The sequence below is a fragment of the Leucoraja erinacea genome, chromosome 29, assembly GCF_028641065.1.
Source record: "Leucoraja erinacea ecotype New England chromosome 29, Leri_hhj_1, whole genome shotgun sequence".
Classification (NCBI taxonomy): Eukaryota; Metazoa; Chordata; class Chondrichthyes; order Rajiformes; family Rajidae; genus Leucoraja; species Leucoraja erinaceus.
Window position 1 is genome coordinate 11,403,474 of NC_073405.1, and position 23,307 is coordinate 11,426,780.

A 23,307-nucleotide genomic window follows, 5' to 3' on the forward strand; every position below is an offset into this window, starting at 1 on the left:
TGATGCATGCACTAAAGACACTGCATTTGCTGGGCAGGTGATGGTACATTGGCCTTTGTACCACTCCTTCCTCTACCAGGCCCAGGACTAAATGTCAGACTCAATGTTGCAAATGTTATCTTCAGACCAGAGTGTTGGTCCTCCAGCACTTCTAAATGTCCAGCATTCCAGCGCCACCGGACAGTACAATACATTATTCATAAAGGGGTAATTTTCACCGAATGGGTTTCCCTGACACTAGTTCTATCCTACACACTAGGGACAATTTGCAGTAGCCTTCTTCTTGCGAATGAAACATAAACCAAAGGAATAGTTAGATATCAAGCCGGGTGTTGAGCAGCCAGGTTGTCTCTGCGTCAATGTCTGCCAGGCCCAGACCTCCATTTGGTGGGTGGTGGTGCACGCTAATGAGAGATGACAAGGTATCATTGGGTGTCTGTTGAAACTGCTCTTCAAAGTTTGATTCAATTGTGGGCTCTGAAATTTGAGTGGCCCCAAAAAACATCCAATGCAGCACAGGGACTGAACATTTGCCCCACAATGTCGATGCTGAACATGATGCTAAGTTAAATTGATCTTGTCTGCCTGCACATGATCCATATCCCTTCATTCCCTGCATATCCATGTGCCTATCTACAAGCCTCAATTACATCAGCCTCTGCCACCAGCCCAGGCAGCTCATTCCAGGTACTCTCGTAGTTGCCTCAAAGCTGGGTCCAGTAGCCTTTTGACATTTCCACCCGCGGAGAAAGATTCTGACCGTCTACCCTATCTATCCGCCCTCATAATTTTATGCACTTCTATCAGGCCTCCTCTCAGCCTCTATAGTTTCAGACTAAACCATCCAAGATTGTAAGGCAGCAACTCCAGCACTGTGCAACTGTGCCACCCTGTCAGTGCTGGAGTAACTCTGTGTCAGGCAGCTGCTGTGGAGGGAATTGACCAGTTTATTTTATTTTCCCCATGATAGCTTTCCTTCCTTCCTCCTTGGAGGAAGGTGATGCATGGACTAAAGACACTGCATTTGCTGGGCAGGAGATGGTACATTGGCCTTTGTACCATTCCTTCCTCTACCAGGCCAAGGACTAAATGTCAGACTCAATGTTGCAAATGTAATCTTCAGACCAGAGTGTTGGTGCCTCCAGCACTTCTAAATGTCCAACATTCTTCCAACCACGGTTTTGATTCAACAAGGGTAATTTTGTTTTGAATGCATTTAGGAACTTCTTCCTTTTTAACCCAGCAAGTTGTTTTTCACAGAATTGCTTATTTTGAGCGACTGGCTGGCTTCAAACTGTACTTGAACCAGAGTCGGATTTTCTCTTAGCAAGGTAGTTGTCCAGGTCTCAGTTTAATGGAGTTTTTAAACAGGAGGAGGGCACGTCAATGATGAAGTCGACCCTGTATCATTGGGTCAACGTCTTGAAACGCTTTCAAAGTTTGATGCAATTGTGGGGAGCTGTGAGTGTGACATAAACTAAGAGTAATACAGCACAATGCAACTTGGGGTTCTGCCAAGTCGATGCTGTGATGCTAAGTTGCCTTGTCACCCCGCACATCCATATCCCTGTGCAATCCATGTCATCTGTAAGCCTCAATTATTTCAGGATCTGTGGGTACATGGGACTAGCTCATTCCAGGGGCATCTTCAGTTGCACGGAAAGTTGGGTCCAGAAGGGCCTTTTGACATTGCTGCATGCGGAGAAAGATTCTGAGATGTCTAGCATGGAAATAGGCCCTCATAGGCCCACCGCACTTCCACACCGCCCAGCAATCCCTCTATAGTTCCAACATAAAACAACGCACTATAGTACGACAATCTACAGTGGAACAATGCCATCTAATCCATCAATCAGTGTTCTTTGACTTGTGGTGGAAACCAGAGATCCTGGAGAACACCCACATGGTTCACGGGGAGAACGTACAAACTGGAAGAAACTGCTGCTTATTGTTTTACTCTGGTCAGCAGCGGCCTCTGCAGCCTGTCCGCATTTTTATTTTTTTGCTATCTAACACCTGTAGTTTTTGTCGGTGGGCTTCTGAATGTGTGACGTCACTTGAAGGGGGTGGGGTGGGCCATGGGGCAAAACTTTTGAATCTCCACGGTGCAGTGATCTAGACCCGGCACTTCTGTTTGCTGCGTCGATAGGAACAGAGTCAGTTTTCGTTGGAATCAGCAACGAGGAGCGGCACAGAACAGTCATTTCAGGACTGGCTTAACGACTCGTGCCGACTCGGATTTCACCGTTGCCTGGAGCTGGCCGAGTCCAGAGCATGGATTTTTGAGGAGGAGGGGATTCATCCCATCGATCCTGTGCCAGGGAGAAAATTATTTCCACATTTCCACTCTATCCCCTGACTATGGGGAGCTGTGTGCTTGCACAACTAAGATCCCTTTGTATATCAATGCAACTTGGGGTTCTGCCAAGTGCTGTGTTCCCCTTGCCTGCACCCGTCCAATGTGCAACACCTCATTTGTAGTTGAGAGAGGCCGCGGGAGAGATATATGCGAGTACACACCTAGGGGTCTTTAACACCAAGGGTGTGCGACCTCGCACCAGCCAGCGTGGCTGTGTGGGGCGACAATCGCCATCGCCAGCATGGGGCATGACTTTGACTCTGAGAGATGCAGCATGGAAGACAGGCCCTTAGAGATAAGTTTATTTGCCCAGCAATCCCATCACAGCTATGTGATGGATGTTTATGCGACAATGTTACAGTTATGTTGTGTAACCATCAAATTTGTGTTTAATGTATGGGGTGCAGAAACCAGAGATTTCTTTGGACAACACCCACAGGGGTCAAATGACAATTAAAAAGACTATTGACTATTGACTATTGACAAGCACCCGTTGTCGGGATCGAACCCGGCTCTCTGACATTGTAAGGCAGCAATTTTCCTGCTGTGCTGCCCTATCAATGGACAAATCAAATATTGTAGCAAATTGGTACATTCCTTCCACTCCAAGTCCCTGCCAAAGCGAGTAGATGTTTAAATACTTGTTTTCATTCCCACAATCCAGATTATTAATGCAGAGTAGGACTGATTGCAACCCTGTCTAACTTTGAAGGGCATGTCCGTGTACGTTGTCCCAGTGGATGTCGATCATCAACCCTGTTCCAGCTGTTCTCTATACATTAACCAATGTCTTGTGCACCCACAAGGAAATCCGTGTCTAACTAGATGTCTAACTTGCCTACCACCCTCTTGGATGCGATTTGATTGAAGGCTTTTTGGTAATCTGGGCATGTCAACGGAAAAGGTGGTAGTTAGTTGGGCTGAATCTGTCTGTCATAAACTGCTTGAAACAGTTGTTATTTCTCCATAGTGTTTCATTTGCTAAAACTGACCAGGACTCTTTGTGTGTTTCATCTTTCTGAGACACTATCGGTCCACTTTCCATTGAATGAGCACTCTGTATTCAACGTCCTCTTGTAACTAATTAGTTTTCTGTGATGGTGACTAGTAAAAGCCCTGCCCCACATTACAAGTTCATTCCAAGAGCTCTCCCGAGTTTAAAAAAAATCAAACTCTTGGTAAGCACGGAGAATGAACGTAGCGGGTACGTCGGAGCTCGGGGACGTCTCTTAGTGCTAACGGCAGGTACTCGGGAAGACTCGCTAATGGCAGGTAAGCACGGGAAGACTCGTGAAGATTTTTCAACACGATGAAAAATGTCCACGAGAGCCCCGAGTACTGACGAGTGGCCATTACCGCAAATCTCCGAGTTCGAATCGGGGCAAACTCAGGAGAACTCTTGGAATGAACTTGTACCGTGGGACGGGGGTTTAATGCAGTAACTTGGCATGCATCTTGACCACAGTTCATCCTATTGAAATATTTACAATATTTTCATTTATCTTTGCTTGTTAAAATTCCTTGTTGAATTAATGCAACAAATCAATTGTGGTTAGAGGTTTGATGGTTGGTCTCCTGATAATTTGAGCTGTTATTTTCTTTAGGACTTACTGGAGCAGATGGACAAACTGAATAGAACTGTACAGAAGCTGAACAAACAGCTGAAATCCATGGAGGAGTCAAGTATGGTTCATCTTGTGATTTGATTTGAAGATAAGATCTTTGCAGTAGAGTATTTTAAACCAATATTGTCAGGGAGTTTTAATATATGAAGGTTTTTTTCAATGGGTCCTGATTTATTAGTTTAGAGATAATGTGTGAAATCTGGCCATTCTCCCACCGAGTCTGTGCCGACCAACTACCACCCCTACACTAGCTCCATCCTCATTTTACATCCTACACACCAGAGGCAATTGACAGAAGCCAATTAACCAGAAAACCCATGTGTCCATGGGGAGAACGTACAAACACTGTTCAAATGGCACCCACAGTGGAGATCAGACCCAGATCTCTGGCGCTGTAAGGCAGCGACTACCTCTGTGCCACCCTAAATCCAGCGTATTAAGAGTCACTTTCCCTGAACTGATTTAGTAACTGGATTTAATCTGACACTTTTACAAGATAGTATCGCAACAGCAGATTCTTGGTACAAGGAAGTGCAGATGCTGGTTTTGCAGAAAAAAGACTCAAATGCTGGAGTAACTCAGCGTTTCAGGCAGCTGTTCTGGAGAATGTGTAGAGGCGATGTTTCTGTCGGGTTTCTTCTTCAGACTCTAGATTCTAGGGCAATACCAAGCAGGCTTTTTGAACAAAAATTGGAATGTAGAACTAAGTATTTGTAGATATGTTAACCTATTTCCAAATTTATTTGCTATATACCAACCTGCTATTTTTGTAGCTTAGCTATTATTAAACACTGGTTTTGGGAGCTAAACAGGTTTAACCTAATTTTCAAAACTTTACAAACAATTCACCTGAACTTTCTGCATTTTCAGCAGCCTCATTCTGTCTCCAAAATAGCTGCTGGATCTTGATTTAAGCCACAATTAACAACAGTTCCACTGATGAGACCTGCTGCATGTTGACACCATTTCATTTTTTCAGAATTAACAGCTAGGGTTGCTACGTGCAGTGTATATATAGATGGCATGACTAGTAATGCTGCTGCTACCTTGGTGTCGGCGATCTGGGTTTGATCCTGATCTTGAGTACTGTCTGTGTCGAGTTTGCACGTTCTCCCTGTGACCGCGTGTGTTTTCTCCGGTTTCCTCCCGCATCCCAAAGGCGTGCAAGATTGTAGGTTAATTGGCCTCTGTAAAATTGCCCCTAGTGTGTAGGGAGTGGATGTGACAGCAGGCTAACATGGAGCTAGTGTGAATGGGTGATGGATGGACTGCATAGACCCGGTGGGCCAAATGACTTGTTTCCATGCTGTGTTTCTGAACTAATTCTTTAGTACATTCTATAGTATTTCTCTCCACATTTCTTTTGCCGTTGGAAGTTCCATGGAAGTTGGTGTGTTGAAGTACTTGTGGGCTTGATCTTCCATTAACCAGGGAGCAGCCTGCCTGCTCATCCTTGGTCACTGCTGTTACTCCCAACAGGTCCCTCCACCCAGATGGGTCCCAGCTGATTGAGGACATCTAAGAACTTGATGAACAATGTTAAATACAAATTGGAGGAACAGCACCTTGTATTCCACTTGCTTAGCTTTCAACCCACCTATAAGCACATTCAATTCTCCAGTTTTAGGTCATTAAGCTACAAACACCTTCCTCCTTTCTCCCTGTGCCCCACTTGGGGTTGCACCCATTTTTCCCTTTCCCCTTTCACTAGAATTCCTTCCTGTGGCTTTGCTTTTTGTGCCTCTTCTATCCTCATCTCCTTAACTCGCCTCTTTTCTGCTCCAGATTCTGGAGGCCAGTTCTCTGGATACTTTCAAAAGAGAGCTAGATAGGGCTCTTAAAGACAGGGATATGGGGAGAAGGCAGGAACGGGGTACTGATTGTGGATGATCACATTGAATGGCGGTGCTGGGTGGAATGGCCTCCTCCTGCACCTATTGTCCAGCCTTTCTCCAACCATCTGGCAATCAAAACTCCCCTTGCATATGTCCACCTATCACCTGCCATATTTTTCCCCCACCTCTTCCAGTTTTCTCCCCTGTACCATAATCTGTCTGAAGAAGAGTCATGACCAGAAATGTCACCTATCCATGTTCTCCAGACAGGCCACGTGACCCAATGAGTTACTCCAGCACTTTGTCTTTTTTAATGTAAACCAGCATCTGCAGTTCCTTGTCTAAATGTCAATCATCGGCTCTATGAAGGTCTGTTCTGAACAGTCTCTGCTGGACACTGTGTCCTTAGTTTAGTGTCCTCACAATTATTCTCTTCTGCAAAGCAGGAAAAATGAAATATCTCCCAGAATCCAGAGTCGGAGTGCTGCCCGAAATGGCTTCCATCCAAAGGAAAGTTAAAGGTTTCCAAGGAATGTTGGAATGCAGAAAAGAAGATGAATCTCAATTAATCAAGAATCTTATCACGGGTAAAATAGCCATTTTATGGCCAACTTTATTGTGTTTGTGTGTAAGGACTTGATATGTTTTGATACCTCGAGTGCTTAATTATTATATGTAGAGACAGTTAAATACTTACTTAGTGCAGCTTTACAGCCCCATTAACACAATATATAGACATACATGTGTACAATCATAATCTAAGAATTTAATCAACAGTAATACTTGAACACCAGACTGTGATAGTGTAAAACTGAAGGTCATAGTGCAACCAAAACAAAGTCCAATGTGGGTTGTAGTCCCTGAGGTAGGGTTGTGGTTAATATTGGGTTGTGTTCAACAGCCTGATGGTTGCTGGGTAGAAGCTGTTCTTGAAGCTGGAAATCTTCATCCTGATGTTGTGGTGATTTGGGTGAGGCCATGGTGTTGTGGGTCTTTGATGCCGGCTGCCTTCTTGAGGCAGCATCTGCTGTAGATCCCTTCGATGGTGGAGAGGTCAGTACCTCTGATGGAATGTCTACCACCTTCTGCGCATCTTTCCTGTAAATGTTTTGAGGTGGGCTTGGCTGGTTTACTAAACCAAGATTTTTTTTTTTTTTTTTTTTTTTTTTAATGAACTTTTCTGCTGGTGTGATTCTTTTTGGAGGCGTGATCAAATGAAAATACTTGGCTATTCTGAGAGCAATGGAATAATGGGTTTCAGCATTTGGATCTTACAAAAGATTCAATTATTTGCAAGATACAAATGTTTCTGAGTAGCCAAGTACAGTAACAGGGCTGGAAACCTGCAGGCAAAGCAAATTAAAATTTGATACAGATTAGGAGACATGGGAGAACCATGTACAGTCTCTCTGGTTAAGTGCTGTGGATGAAATCATTGCTGGAGGATGGGTGAGATGGGTACATCCTTGGAAACAGACTCTCATTCAGCCCCTCTGGGAAACTCCCCTCTACTTAAATTTAGTCATGTACTGTAGATCTTATTTTGTTTCTATTCTTACCAGTCTTGGCTAGTGGGGTGGGAAACCATTGCTTCTCCTGCCCAGGGCTCTGGTTAGCGGCTGCAGGATTGTTTAGGGTCGGTAAAGGATGAATTGTATTTAACATAGAAATCGAGACGAGGCTATGAAATTATAATTAAAGGCTCTGATGGAGATGAGAATGTAATTAAGGGCTATGGTGGAAGGATGAATCATTTTTGAAGATATTAGCTGTAGAGAAAACGAGTTTTGTAATCTCATAAATGAAGTAACCTTAAAATGTGAAGCCAAGTATATAAATGCTGAAGATTGATTTTAATTCTACACCCATTTGGATTAGGAGATATGTAATCAACATGATTTATTTTTTTAATTGGCACATTGCTAGAATTGGGAACTAGATTTGTTAGTGCGCAGAGTTGATTTAAGGGTTGTCATATGTAGAATCTCTTTCGGTTTCAACTTCCTTGTCCCTGCTATCAAAATGTATTTTAATTTAAAATATCACGTCTGTAATGGTTTGGCTTTATTATTGCTATGTGTACTGAGGTACAGTGAAAATCTTTCTTTTGCATGCCATCCAATCCGATAATATTCTACATAATACAATCAAGTCAGACTTGCATACAATTAGTAAAGATGTGGAGTGCAGAAGTTCTATTAATATAAAGTGTTTCATCTCCGGAATACTGGTGACAATTGTAATTACAGTGAAACTGCCTGATTGTGCTTAATTGATTTGAATTGAGGTTTGAAAGTGACATGTTTAAGTGTAAAGGTGTTAATCGTTTACAGATCGGCTAAATAATTTCCACATCTCTTCCACTTGAATAGTATTTTAGATTCTGCTTCCTGCCCTTTGATACTTGGAAAACATCATGCACTGCTTTCTAGAAGAGAAGTTATTTGCATTAGTTTTCTGAGCTAACCTCGCCTTTGCATGTTAATGTGGTGTGGGGGTGGGGATGGGATAGTGGATGTTCATACCATTGGGATGTAAGCTAACCAAGCTTTGTGTGCAGCCTCAATCAGGCAATGGAAGAGGCCCATCTGAATGTTATTTTTGTGTCTGGACATTATTTCTGTCACTTTAATTTCTCTTCAAAATAGCTGTTTTCGAAGTTCCACTATTGATGTGTTTAGAGTAATGAAAGGCTCTCTGATTCTCAATCGGTCTTACTCTGGACTTGCGTGAAAACTTTAAGCAAAGGTTTGGATTTAGCCATATGAATTTAATTTAATTTCCTTTAATTCTGTATAGGTTAGAAATGGTAGAGGCAATTATCTTGCGCATAGCAGTACCATGTCTGCAGGTCTAAAAGATGTGCGTGCACACAAGGAACTGCAGATGCTGGTTTACAAACAAAGACATGAAAAGTGCTGGTGTAACTCGGTGGGCCAGGCAGTATCTCTGGAGAACATGGATTGTTGACATTTTGCATCTGAGCCTTTTCAGATTGATTGCGGTAGGGGGAGGAAGCTGGAAAAGATATGTACAATGCAATATCATATCACTAAGAGAATGGCCTTGGGTAGATGCTAATCTTTGATCCACCTTTAATCTTTCTCAAATAGCTAATACTCGAGTAGAAATCATCTGCATTCAAATGAGTTGAATGGCTCGTGGACAAATTACATTGTCCATGGTCAGTCAGTGAACAGTGCCAGCCATTTGGTAAACTTAAGATCGACACAATACTGGAGTAACTCAGTGGTCAGGCAGCATCTGTGGAGGGAACAGACTGGAGACGTTTCGGGTCGGGACCCTTCTTCAGACCCAGTGACGTTGTGAACTAGTTTATCTCCAACTGGTCACGTGGAAGGCTTGTAAACTAGTGAAGGGGAAGAGAAGCAAATAAACTTTAATGCACTCGGAGGCAGAGTAATGGAGACTAGAATGTCACACTTACAATAACAGTATTTAAAAGACACTTGGTCAGGTATGTGGATGGGAAAGGTTTAGAGGGATATATAGGTCAAACTTGGCAATTGCGACTGGCATAGATGGGGTGTCTTGGACAGCATGAACAAGTTGGGCTGAATGACCTGGTTCTTTGTTGTATGACATGGATAGAAAAATATTTTAATTTTCGATGTTGAGAACTTCAAACATTTAAAACATGACACACGAATCTCCCTGGACTTATAACGGGTGCATCATTGCAGCGGCTTTGACTCGATGATTCATCCCTCTGTGTAGTTCATCCAGCACCTGCATGCACCAACGTCCCAGTTGGGAGATGCCATCTCCACAGTGTAGGAGAGGGTGCAATGAGGTCCGACTGACTGCTTGTTTTCCCTCTCTAATCATGTCTGTTCTTGTCCAAACTCAGTGTAACATTCAACCAACAACATGGACTATTGGCCATTAGGCTGAGTCGCACAGCATGGAAACAGGCCCTTCTGCCCAAATTGTCCATGCTAGCCAAGATGCCCCACCTAAGCTAGTCCCATTTGCCTGTGTTGGCCCTTATCCCTCTAAATCTTTTCTATCCAAGTATCTGTCCAATGCTGGTATTGCAAGTGTGCTGTTCATATCTCTGTTCTGCCACTTCCCCATGCCGACAAAGATACCCCATCTACACTACTCCCACCTGCCTGCATTTGGCCCATATCCCTCAAACTGTCCTTTCCAAGTACCTGTCTACAATGTCTGAACTGAACACTATTCTAAATTAAACTAATCTCCTCTGCCTGCTCGTGATCCATATGCCTATACCAAAGCGTCTTGGACACCACTGGCAAATCTGTGTTGGTTCACTCTTGTTGTGGAAATCTAAATGATCCTTTTCTGCTTTCCTTTTTGTAGATCTCAAACCACACTCTGATGCCATGGTTCCACTGCCCACCCTACCAGCTTTCATTCTCTTCATGTGTATCAGACATGCCGATCACACACGTGATGAGCAGAGGGCTCACTCCATCTTCACAGCCGCCATAGAGGGGATCAAGAAAGTCTTAAAAGTAAGTGAACACTTGACTAAACGCAGTATACAGTTCATGGGTTTTAAAGCTTAAGAATTTGTGAATATTTAATGTGCATTTACAATTTCTCACTTTCTCTTTTCTTTGTCTTTTCTCTCCTTTTTATAAGTGATAGGAGCAGAATTAGGCCATTCGGCCCATCAAGTCAACACCGCCATTCAATCGTGGCTGATCTATCTTTCCCTCTCTACTGCCTTCTCCCCGAAACCCCAGACACCCGCATAGATCAAGAATCTATCCATCTCTGCCTTGTATCAATATTCATTGACTTGGTCTCCACAGATTCACCACCATCAGGAATGAGGAACTTGACGATGGGAGATAAACGTACATAGAAGCAGGATGACTGTGGTGGGGGCGCGGGGGGGGGGGGGGTGTGTGTGTGTGGGAAGGTGTGTGTGTTCACACCATTGGGATGTAGTGGAGTTCACCAAGCTTGGGATGCTAACAGCCTTTGTGTGCAGCCTCAATCAGGCAATGGAAGAGGCCCATCTATCCCATGATAGAGAGGTCGGTAAAATAGTTAGTAGCCGGGTGATCCAGCAGGTCTCTTTGGGCGGAGCGCAAGTGTTCGATGAAATGGTCGCCATGTCTATGCTCGGGTGAGGCAGGAGTTTAGTGGTGGGTGTTGAACGCCCTGCGGGGGGTGGTGGTGGAGGCAGATATGCCAGTGGTATTTAAGAGGCTTTAATACAGGCACATGGATATGGATCACGAGCAGGCAGAGTAGATTAGTTTACTTTAGAATAGTGTTCAGAACAGACATTGTGGGCTGAAGGGCCTGTTGCCATGCAATATTTTCACTGCTGCTTGACATGCTGAATTAATTCATAGATCCGAAACTACTGCATAGAAAAGGTCCCTTTGGCTCATCAAGTCAACACCGGCCATCGATCACCCATTCACACTAGTTCTGTTATTCCTACATTCTCATTCACTCCCTACACACTTTAGGGGCAATTTAATCTACAAACCCGTACGTCTTTGGGATGTGGGAGGAAACTGGAGCACCTGGAGGAAATCCACAAGGTGTGCAAACTCCACACAGTGCTCCAGGTCAGGATCGAACCTGGGTCTCTGGCGCTGAGGCAGTGACACTACCAGCAGCACCACTATGCCAGCCCTGCCCTTAGCAGTTTACTTTTGCAGAAACACATGTTGTATGTAAAAAGAAAATATATCAGTGAAAGCTGGTAATGTTAAATGAGTCTATCCTTGAAAAGGTTGCAAAAAGTCTGAGGGTTTTATTTAAAAAACAACTTTTCAGTGTTTTATCCCTCTGCTTCTTTTCTACATCTTATTTCCCAAAATAGACCAGACCATTTTTTGGCTTTTGCTGATAATGATTGGTGCTTTTAACAACGTCATCAATCTTTCCAGCGTCATGGTTTTGCTTTCCCCGGCCCAAAGTCTGAATGTTAATATAGCAAATGACCCCATTCTGATCACAACATAACCTTTGTAATGTTTAGTTTAGAGATACAGCACGGAACCGGTTATGCCTACCAGCGATCCCCGCACATTAACACTATCCTATACCCACCAGAGACAATTTTTTAAAAATTTACCAAGCCAATTAACCTACAAACCTGTACGTCTTTGGAGTGTGGGAGGAAACCGAAGATCTCGGAGGTAACCCACGCAGGTCATGGGAAGAACGTACAAACTCTGTACAGACAGCGCCCATAGTCGGGATTGAACCCGGGTCTCCGTTGCTGCATTCGCTGTAAGGCAGCAACTCTACCGCTGCGCCACCGTGCCGCACATTAATTATCAATCTGACAGGTGCAAAAGTTGTTTATTGGCGGGGTAAGGTCTCCATTTGTGTGGCAAATGTACATTATTGCTCTGTTGATCTTGATTGAAATCATGAAGGAATAGATATGACGAATGCAGTCTTTTACCCTGAGTAGGGGAATCACAATCCAGTGGGCATGGGTTTAACGTGAGAGGGGAAAGATTTAATAGGAAATTGAAGGGCATTTTTACTCTGGATGATGGGTATATGGAACGAGCTGCCAGAGGAGATAAGGCAGGTACAATAATAGCATTTAAAAGAGACTTGGACAGGTACGTGGAGATGAAAGGTTTAGAGGGATATGGGCCAAATGCAAGTAAACGAGACAAGCGTGGATGGGGCATCTTGGTTGACATGGGCAAGTTGGGCCAGAGGCAGTCTCCATGCTGTATCATTTAAACACTGTGAAGAGCTCAGTGAAGCTGCAGCACTTTAACCTGTTCAGTTCCACCCCCAAGAATACTCTGGTCACGGCCAATAGTTGGGGGAAAAAAACCTGGCAGTGAACTGGTTAACCAAGGTGAAGTGGTCAAAAACAGCAGAGGTGGTGAAAGGATAATCTGCCATCAGAGTGGCTTTTTATTTTTTTTTTTTTTTTGTTTTATTATTTATTTCTAACAGAATAAAAGAATAAAAAGCAAGTGTGAAACAGCATACAAAAAACAAAACAAAAATATTTATAAAGTGTCATAAACAATATCTATAAATAAATGAAATCATACGTGTCCGAAATCATCTTCATCTTGTCTTTAAATTTTGCAGAGGAACAATGACTTTGAGGTGTTGGCATTCTGGCTGTCGAATACTTACCGACTACTTGTCTGCTTACGACAGTATAGTGGAGATGAGGTGAGTGGTCACAGTTCGTGTGGGGGCAAGTGTTCTAATGACAAATCGGTGGGGTGTCACCAAGTTGAACAGGGATGTGGTGGGTGGGGAGTGTGGGGATGCCATGTCAAACACAGGGTTTTAAGGATCTTTCATACATAATCTAATAATACCAAGGCTCTTCTACATTCTCATTAATTTGCATTGGTGCCGTTGATTTTTCAAAGTATTATCATTTGTTGCAATTCCCACAATAGGTTAATTTGCTCTACGATGGGATTGTGGACTAGTGGGTGGATTACAGGACCAAGGCACCCCATCATAATTTTACATTTATAAATCAGCCTTTAAATCTACAGATTGGCATGGATTATGGAGGCTGTAATCACAGCAAGACTTGTTTAATTTACTAGATTTACAATGACACTTGGACAGGTAGATACTGTACATGAATAGATAAGGTTTAGAGGGGTACGAATCAAAGACTGGAAAATGGGACTGGCTTAGATGGGACATTTTAGAAACATAGAAACATGGATAATAGGTGCAGGAGGAGGAGGCCATTTGGCCCTTCAAGCCAGCACCACCATTGGTTTTGATCATGGCTGATCGTCCCCAATTAGTAACCCGTGCCTGCCTTCTCCCCATATCCCTCGATTCCGCTAGCCCCAAGAGCTCTATCTAACTCTTTTAAATTCATCCAATGAATTAATTGGCCTCCACTGCCTTCTGTGGCAGAGAATTCCACAATTTTGCAACTCTCTGGGTGAAAACGTTTTTTTTTTTTTCTCATCTCAGTTTTAAATGGCCTTCCCTTTATTATTACACTGTGGACCCTGGTTCTGTACTCTACAAGATTGGGAACATTTTTCCTGCATCTAGCTTGTCCAATCTTTTTATAATTTTATGTTTTTTTTATAAGATCCCCTCTCATCTCTAACTGAGCCTCAAGCTTATCCACTTTACTTATACTTTGTGCATTCATATATACTTTTAATCCATTATTATTCGCCTCACCTTTCACATCTATTCCTATTTCACTTGGCCATGCACTCCAATCCTTTCGTGAGCTTTCTGTCCTGTTAATTCCGGTGTCTTTCTCATACTCTTTCCCTTTAACTCCATCCTTGTATTTCCAATTTGTCTCCCCTCCCCCCCCACACTATTTAGTTTAAACCCACCCGTGTACAAGTGGCAAACCTGCCTGCCAGAACGCTGGTGCCCCGCCTGTTAAGGTGCAACCTGTCCCTTTTGTACAGGGGCTGAATGAAGGGTATGTCGCTGTGCTATAGGACTCTGACTCTAAATTGCAAAATGGATAGCAAATTTTGGAATATACACAGTCTGTTAATTCACTGGTCCTCTACAAAGTAGATCAGATTTGCATCTTAATACAGCGTAATCGTAAATTTGCTATTTGATGAGAACAGTCTTGATAGATTATTATGGAAAAACTCATTGGGTACTTGATAGTGGTCATGGACTTGGTGGGCCAATTGCCCTGTTTGTGCTGCAGGAGTTATATCAAGATGCCGAGAACAATGTGGTCACTACATTAACAGCTTTATAACTTATCAGAATGCACGCAGTCCAATAATAGTAGAAGATGGAATTGGATAAGTTAACCAAACCTTAGCATTAATAACCATTAAATAATTGTTATTAAAGGTGCATGGATAGGACAAGTTTAGAGGGATATGGACCAAACACAGGCAAGTGGGACTAGTATAGCTGGGACATGTTGGCTGGTGTGGGCAAGTTGGGCCAAAGGGACTGTTTCCACACTGTATCACTCGATGACTCTAATTGATTTTCTTTTTGGTCTTGTGAACAGAATTCTGTTGAAATGAACACGCCTGAACAAAGAAAACATGCCTTGAGGAACTCTGATCTGTCCCAATATTGCCTGGTTTTAACTGACCTCATCATACAACTCTATCACCAACTGATCACAACTGCAGAGGGAAGACTCCGACTGATGATCGGCAAGTGATCCTGTGCACCACACAACACACTCTGACATTAAAGATAGACACCAAGTGCTGGAGTAACTTGGGCAGCATATCTGAAGAACATGGATGGATGATGTTTTGGGTTGGGACCTTTCAGACTGATTGTAGGCGAGGGTGAAAATGCTGGAAGAGGCGAGGCAGGGCAAAGAACAAATAGAAGTGGAGCACTCCATTGCATCAAACATCAGGGAATTTCTGCATTGACTTTTCTGTAACGTGATGCTTGTGAAATGGTTTTGTGACGTGCCATGATTTTTAAACTTAAACGATTTGATTCTCTTTGATCTGTGCCTTTAGTGTCTGGGATGCTTGAGAACGATACAATTCAGAGCGTGACTGTGCGTCCAGCCCGTTACAGAAAGAAAGCAGCAGATGCCCCTGGCAACCCCGGCTTATACACACTGAACTCCATCCTCCAGCAACTCAACGCATTCCACGACACCATCTCCAAACAGGGTCTCCACTCCGAGATCATCAAACAGGTTTTCCGGCAGGTTTACTACATAATTGCAGCCGTTACACTGAACAACCTGCTTCTCCGGAGGGATGTGTGCTCATTTAATAACGGGGTCCAAATCAGGTAATGGCCTCCACGATGAATGTAACTAACTGACTGTTTTTTTGCTTTGCGGTTAGTTTTAACTTTGCAACGGGAGTCAGTCAGCTAAAACAGTGCAAGGTGAACAGTGGGGTCCACTGGGTTACTCCAGCTCTTGGTTTAGTTTGGTTTATTATTATTGGCACCAAGGTACAGTGTAAGTATTTGTTTGCATGCTATCCAGCCACAGAAAAGACTATACATGATAGCAATCAAGCTGTCCACAGTGCATGGATAACGAGTTCAGCATTCAGTTCAAGGTAAAGTCTGATTAAAGATAATTCAAAGGTCTCCAATGAGGTAGATGGGAGGTCAGGACCACACTCTAGCTGGTGAGAAGATGGTTCAGTTGCCTGGGTGAATAGTAACCTGGTTACTGTTGTGATTGCAAGCAGTGTCGAAGGCCTAAATACACTTGGAACAGAGGATGCGTTCAATTAGCTGACCTTTTGAAGCTGTTAGCTGCTATTTTATGTCATGGTATAACTGTCAATAATGACATGGCATGACTAAAGCTGCGTTTTTCTGGTATAGCAAATTTGGAGAGTTGGCAGACTTGTATTTTGTGATGTGCAGCATATTTTTACATATTTGTTCATGATATTGGAGACCATTTGGCACTGAATCGATACAATCCCATTTCCAGCATTAGTTTTCTTCAGCCTATTCTCTCTATATTCTTATTTCCCCCCCCCCCCCCCCCCCCATAATAAAATCATGAGAGGAATAGATTGGGTAGATCCCCAGTCTCTTGTCCAGAGTAGGTGAATTGAGGACCAGAGGACATGGGTTTAAAGTGAATGGGAAAAGATTTAATAGGAATCTGTGGGGTAATTTTTTTTATTTTTTTCCTCAAAGGTGTATGTAACCAGCTGCCAGAAGAAGTAGTTGAGGCAGGGACTATCCCAACATTTAAGAAAGTTAGACAGGTACATGGGTAGGACAGGTTTGGGGGGATATGGATCAAACGCGGGCAGGTGGAACTAGTTTAGCCTGTTTCCACAATATCACTGGATAAGTCTCTAAAATCTATAATCCCATCAATTAATTTAGTCAGACATTGCACTTTTAAAGTATCATCTTGGAAATGGAGCCATAAGTTAGAACTTCCATGAGTTATCAACATGGCCCTCTGTAATTTCAAATAAAGACAGTGCTGGAGTAACTCGGATCAGGCAGCATCTCTGGAGAACATGGATAAATAACATTTCGAGTCTGGATCCATCTTTGGATTTCAAATCATTTCATAAAGGATTCTTATTTGTTTCTACCTCTGCAATTGCAGTCAGATTGCTTTAGTTCTCGGAATAAAAGGATGTACCTTTAGAAAGGCGATTATGTTTTTCTTTAGTCAGAGGGTGGTGAATCTGTGGAATTTATTACCAGAGACGACTGTGGAGGTCAAGTCACTGGGCATTTTTAAGTCTGAGATTGACAAATTCTTGATTAGTAATGGTGTTGAGGGTTATGGGGAGAAGGCAAGAGAATGGGTAAGATAAGTCAACCCTGATTGAATGGCGGAGTAGACACTGGGCCAACTGGCCAACTTCTGCTCCGATGACTTATGAACCTATGAAGTACAAATGTACTAATCTTTTGCATATTTATTTGTTATTCCTGCACATTAACCGTTACTGTACTCAAGGCCACCCTGGATCCTTTGACTACAAACGCATTTCAATTTTATTTAGATTTGTAAAGAAAATCTGCTTTAATTTTCTAACCAATGCTGACATTATCTTTCTGCCTAAATATTTCATCTGCCATCACATTTGTCCCGTTATCCTTCTGTCATTTTGAAGTGTCTTTTCCTCCATTTTCTTAATTTCTCTTCTATTAATTGGGAATATTGTACTGTCTCCTTTACTGAACTATTGACATAGATCTTAAAAGAAATCTGGCTGAAGCACTAATCCTTGCAGAGCTTAGACAGATTTTGGTGCGTTTCTCTTTCCTTTGAACTGCTCACCAAACCATTTAATTCCAACCTTATGCACCCTTGTGTTGTAATGTGCTCATCATACTGAACGTTTATGGAAAAACGTTCATCAAAGCTGCTAATTGCAACTTAATGTTTGTCAAATAAAAGAGCTTTATTTTTCTTCCTTAATCTAATTTTGACCAGTCTTGTGGTTCTCTAAGTGCCTTGTTTCCACATCCGTTTGTATGTTTTGGCAATCTTGCCATAGCTGACATTTGATTTGATTTTCTCTTCCCATCTGCTCATGAATGAGTTACATTTGGTACCGACATGCAACAAATTCTGTAATATCAAAGCCAGTGCTGCTTACTATTCCTGGAGCAATCTTTTATGACTGAAGGTTATGAAAAGCAGAATTAGGCCATTTGGCCCATCTAATGGGTGGCGCAGCTGTAGAGTTGCTGCCTTACAGCAAATGCAGCACCAGAGACCCGGGTTCTCCCCGTGACCTGCGTGGGTTTTCTCTGAGATCTTCAGTTTCACACTCGAGACGTCCAGGTATGTAGGTATTGGCCTGTAAATGTAAAGATTGTCCCTAGTGTGTAGGATAGTGTTAATGTGTGGGGATTGCTGGTCGGCACAGACCCGGTGGGCCGAAGGGCCTGTTTCCGCGCTATGTCTCTAAACTAGTCTACTCCACCATTCAATCATGGCTGATCTATTTTTCCTTCAACCCTGTTCTCCTGTCTTCTCCCCATAAACTTTGATGCCTTTCAAATCAAGAACCTATAAATCTCTGCTTTAAAAATACCTTAAGACTTGACCTGCATAGCAATGAATTCCACAGCTTCACCATTAATTTTGAATATCCTTTAGGGGTTTGTTCACGATCAGTTCCAACAAGATTTGTCGGCTTTTAGTTGCATTGAGTTAGAAAAAATGTAATTTTGAAACTAAATTTGTGCTGTTGTGTTGATTATAGTACATAAATAGTAATCCTGCCTGTTTTCATTTGTGTATCTTAAGTTCACTGGCTTCAGCAGTGTAGCATTCTGTTTTACTGACGTTGCTCTGTGTCTTGATTTATTTTGGAAAATAGGTTAAATCTCAAGTCCTCTGTAGATATTATATGACACCCATGTGTATAAATCTAAATTTTGACTGCTGCTATTGACTTGATAATTTAAAACAAAACCGTAAAATTAATTGCAGGGAGTAGCTATTGATCAGTAGTTTTAAGGGGTTTCTTAATTCTTATTCTTTAATTTAATTTCTTAAGGAGTTCTAAAGAATTTAAATTCTTCAGGGGTTGAACAGGCTAGATGCAGGAAGATTGTTCCCAATGTTGGGGAAGTCCAGAACAAGGGGTCACAGTTTAAGGATAAGGGGGAAATCTTTTAGGACCGAGATGAGAAAAACATTTTTCACACAGAGAGTGGTGAATCTGTGGAATTCTACGCCACAGAAGGTAGTTGAGGCCAGTTCATTGGCTATAATTAAGAGAGAGCTAGATGTGGTCCTTGTGGCTAAAGGGATCAGGGGGTATGGAGAGAAGGCAGGTACAGAATACTGAGTTGGATGATCAGCCATGATCATATTGAATGGCGGTGCAGGCTCGAACGGCCGAATGGCCTACTCCTGCACCTATTTTCTATGTTTGTGTGCGTCTCGCGTGTATAACGTTAACATTCCAGCATTTGACTGCACGTTTCTGTTATTGTAAAGCTTGGCAGAAAATTGGAGTTCACATTCTTGATGCCATGTTCATCTTAATTGTTTTAAATTCCAGAGTTGCTCATCGTTCTCTCCCTCCTGATTCAGGAACAATCTCAGCCAACTAATTGAATGGTTAAGAGGCAAGAGTTTGCACCAGAGTGGTGCAGCGGAGTTACTTGAGCCGCTGATACAAGCAACACTGCTCTTGCAATTGAACAAGGTGACTGATGCCGATGCTGAGGCTATCTGCTCAATGTGCACAGCACTCTCTCAGCCACAGGTAAACGTTGACTGGTGCCATAGACCCAAAATGTCGTTTCGTCTTGTATTAGTTTGAAAAATAATGGCAATGTGTCGAACTGGAATCTCTTTTAAAATAGTGACTGGTTACATGTGAGAAGATGAAGTCGTTAGGTTTAGATTTCAATTATTCAGATATTACAACTTGTGACATCCTAATTCTGAAAGCCTTGTGATGGAATCAGCTGTTAGAATCAGAATTTGCGGTATTTCCAAATGTGCGATGTATTCTTTGTGTATTTTCTTTAATATATTTTTCCTGATCGCTTTTACTTGTATGCTTGTCACAGATTGTGAAGATTTTGACCCTCTATACACCTATTAATGAATTTGAGGAGCGTGTGACTGTATCTTTTATAAAGAACATCCAGGTTAGTTTATGGACTAATTTTCAATGAGTAAACCTTACTTTCCTCAGTTTCTTTTTTTTTTCCCAACGTATTATTTAGAAATTGTACTTGGGTCAGAGAAATGTTTAGATGGTAACCAATTTAGTTCATGAGTAAAACAGTGTTGGAGTAACTCAATGTGTCGGGTAGCATCTATGGAGGAAATAGTTGATTCTTCTGAGTCTGAGGTTGTCCTGACCTGAAACATCAGCTATTCATTCCATCCACAGATGTTGCCTGACCTGTGGTCCCCACTCCAGCACTTTGTGTTTAGCTCAAGGTTCTAGCAACTGCCGTCTCGTCTTTAATTTGTTCATGATCTCATTTAACTCCATTTCCCTTTGAATGAAGCAGATAAAACTAGCTTTGTTTTTTGGAGGCAAGTGTTGAAGTTTGGCTGATTTTGGGGTTTCCACTTGTGCCTTGTGATTCAACCCCCTCCTGTTTGGTGCTTTTTAAAGGCGGAGATGTGTTGCAAATGGGGAAATAAAATCCTAGTTCATGCCGACTTCTCAAAAGAAGCATTTTGAGTTTTTAATCTGCCTGCAATTATTCCAAGTAACTAGTATTTTATGGAACACGTATTATAACTTGCATCTGTTTCAGGGGTGTATATCTTTAAAGCGCTGGTAGTGATTAAACTATTACATTTTGTTTAATTAGTGACTAATGGAATGGAGTAATATCCATGAAGTAAGATGTTTGGAGAACGTCAAAATTGTGAAGGACTTGCGATTGAATAGAGTTGTCTTTACAGGGAAGATGTACTTCATAATTAATTTCTCTCCAAACTATTCCAGGAAAACATATCCTTCTGTGCACATAGATTCCTCTCCCCCTCCCCCCCCCCCATTAAACAATTGTGATTCTCGTGAAAGAATCCAGTTGGAGCTTTTATTCCAATGTGTCTTTAACAATCTGCTGAAGGGACTCGGCACGTTGTGCAGCATCTGTGGGGTGCGGTGGAGCTAAGGTTCTCAATGTTTCGGTTTGAAAACCTGCACTGAGACTGGTTAACCAACAACGTATTCCTCCACCCCCACAGATGCTGCCTGGCCCACCCCACCCGCAAATTGTTCATCGCTCCAGCATCTGCAATCTCATGCTTGCAGAACTTCTGTTTTTCAGTACTTGTCTGGAACCAACTCTGGTTACAAATTGGCTAATTATTATTATTTTTTGCTTGATGTTTTGTCTTGTGCAGAATCGATTAGCAGGCAGAAGTCCAAGTCGGCACTTACTGATGGAATTGAAGCACGTGTTTGCTGTGAATTTTCCTATCATTCCCTCGCCAGTGAACCTGGAGGAGATTCGAATCCCTGAAACCTTGGAGCTGGACTTTCTCAAGAGAATCTGAAGATTGTTTTTGGGGAGATTACTTTCTACTTGCACAGATTTGTAACTGACAAGGTTTTTGAAATAAATTTTGCACGAGTCATGATTATTTAGAAATCGTACATCAAACATTTAATTGAATAGTTCAGTCCGCCTTAACTCAAGCTGTTTTAAGTAAATTCAATTGACAATAACTTTTATCACTTATTTATTGTAGAAAGTACATAATTTAGGTAATTGGTTGATGCTTCTGCAATTAAACTAAATTCGGCACTTTAGAAAACTAATGTGCATTCCTTTAACCTTTGCACAGGTGTTCAGTTTGGCTGCTATCAGTTTTTAAGCTAACATATTATTGCACTGTTAACAGAGTACCTTTATCTGAATATTATATTTGCACCTGAGCAACCAGGCACTAGACATGGTGTGTCACTGATCTAACAAGTAGAAATGTTGCATTCTGAATCAAACTCCCACTGATTTTACTCCTCCCCACTTCCCCACGTCCTAAACATCAAGTGGCTTCACTTGGGAGAGATCACCTGGTTACAATAAGCATAATATATTGGGATATTCTGTCACGTTCAATGAAATTTGTTGTTTGTAAATTCATAACTAACATTTTAATGCTAAGAGGTCATGCTTATAACATTGGTGGATTTTTATGTACAGACATGTAAATGTGTTAAACTTATTAATGTGAAAAATATGAAATGTGAAATTGTTTAATGCATATCTTCATTAAAGAGAATGACAATTGTAACTACATGGCTACAATAAAAAAAAAATGTGATTTTAAAGATTAAGTTGGTTGAAACGTGTAATCTGCGAGTGTACAATTGGTCCTAGAGTTCATTGTGGATGTTCAGTTGATGTAGAACAGTACAGCACACGGGCAGGCCCTTCAGCCCACAATGTCTGTGCCAGTCATGATGCCTAGACCATTTATCTACCTGCACATAATCCATTTCCCTCTATTCCTTGCATGTCCATGTGCCTATCCAAAAGTTTTTTTAAACACCACTAACGTATCTGCTTCAACTATGTTACAGGCACTCACTCTCCCTCTCTCTTTAAGTCCTTGTCCTGCACATCTCCTTTAAGCGTTGCTCCTCTCTTAAAGTAATATCTCTTGTATTTGAATATTCCATCGGGTTGGGGGGGGAGGAAGAAGGAAAGATTCTGATTATGTATGCCTCTCATAATTTTATTAACTTCTATCAGGTCTCCCCGCATGTATGGGAATTAAGATTTACAATTAAGTTCTCTTGTATGTTGCCTCACGGTTCAACACTTGGAATTGGAATTGTTCCACTTGAGCAGACAGAATATTGTCTGTCTTTAAAATTATAGTTGAATAGTCTCTACACTTCAGGTGCCTCTACACATGTGGGAACTCCTGGATCTCAAGTCAAACTAGATGTTGGAGCTTTTATATTAACTATTTGGAATTAATACGGCACTTTCTACAACTGCTACAAGCAGCTATGAATAACAAGATGAATTTGGTGAAATTCTCATAATTGTCGAGATTATTACTGTTAAAGTACTTGCCGAGCTGTTCGAGATCCTGCTATAATTTTTGATAACTTCACTATGATACCACCCACTGTCATATGCAAACTTGCTATTCATGCCTTGTACGTTCTCATCCAAATTGTTGATATAAATCACAAATAGCAACAGGCCCAGCACTGATCCCTGAGGCATGCCACTGGACACAAATCTCCAGTTTGAAAAAAAAACAACCTTCTACCTTCCTCTGCTTCCTTTCTTGGAAACCTTTATCCAATTGGCTAGCTCTCCCTAGATCCCATGCGATCTAACCTTCTAGAGCAGCCAGCCATGCGGAACATTATCAAATGCCTTGCTAAAGACCTGTAGATAACATCTATGGTTTTGCCCTCATCAACCTTTGGTTATTAAAAAAAATCCTCTTAGATTTGTAAGACAATATCTCCCACGTACAAAACTATGCGAATTACCCCATATCAGCCAATCTATGCAAATGTACATCCTTGAATAGAAACATAGAAAATAGGTGCAGGAGTAGGCCATTCGGCCCTTT

At 42.0% G+C, this 23,307-nt stretch overlaps 1 protein-coding gene across 1 annotated transcript; it reads left to right on the forward strand.

The window, feature by feature from the left end:
• The first annotated feature begins 2,846 nt into the window (after window positions 1–2,846).
• On the forward strand, window positions 2,847–21,993 carry LOC129711156 (unconventional myosin-Vb-like). Its single transcript, XM_055658608.1, has 9 exons — window positions 2,847–4,042; window positions 6,266–6,406; window positions 10,167–10,321; window positions 12,903–12,989; window positions 14,803–14,953; window positions 15,278–15,560; window positions 19,321–19,495; window positions 19,806–19,886; window positions 21,109–21,993. Exons 1-9 carry the CDS (start codon window positions 3,979–3,981, stop codon window positions 21,259–21,261), a joined length of 1,290 nt encoding a protein of 429 aa, XP_055514583.1. The 5' UTR covers window positions 2,847–3,978; the 3' UTR covers window positions 21,262–21,993.
• The last annotated feature ends 1,314 nt before the right edge of the window (window positions 21,994–23,307 follow it).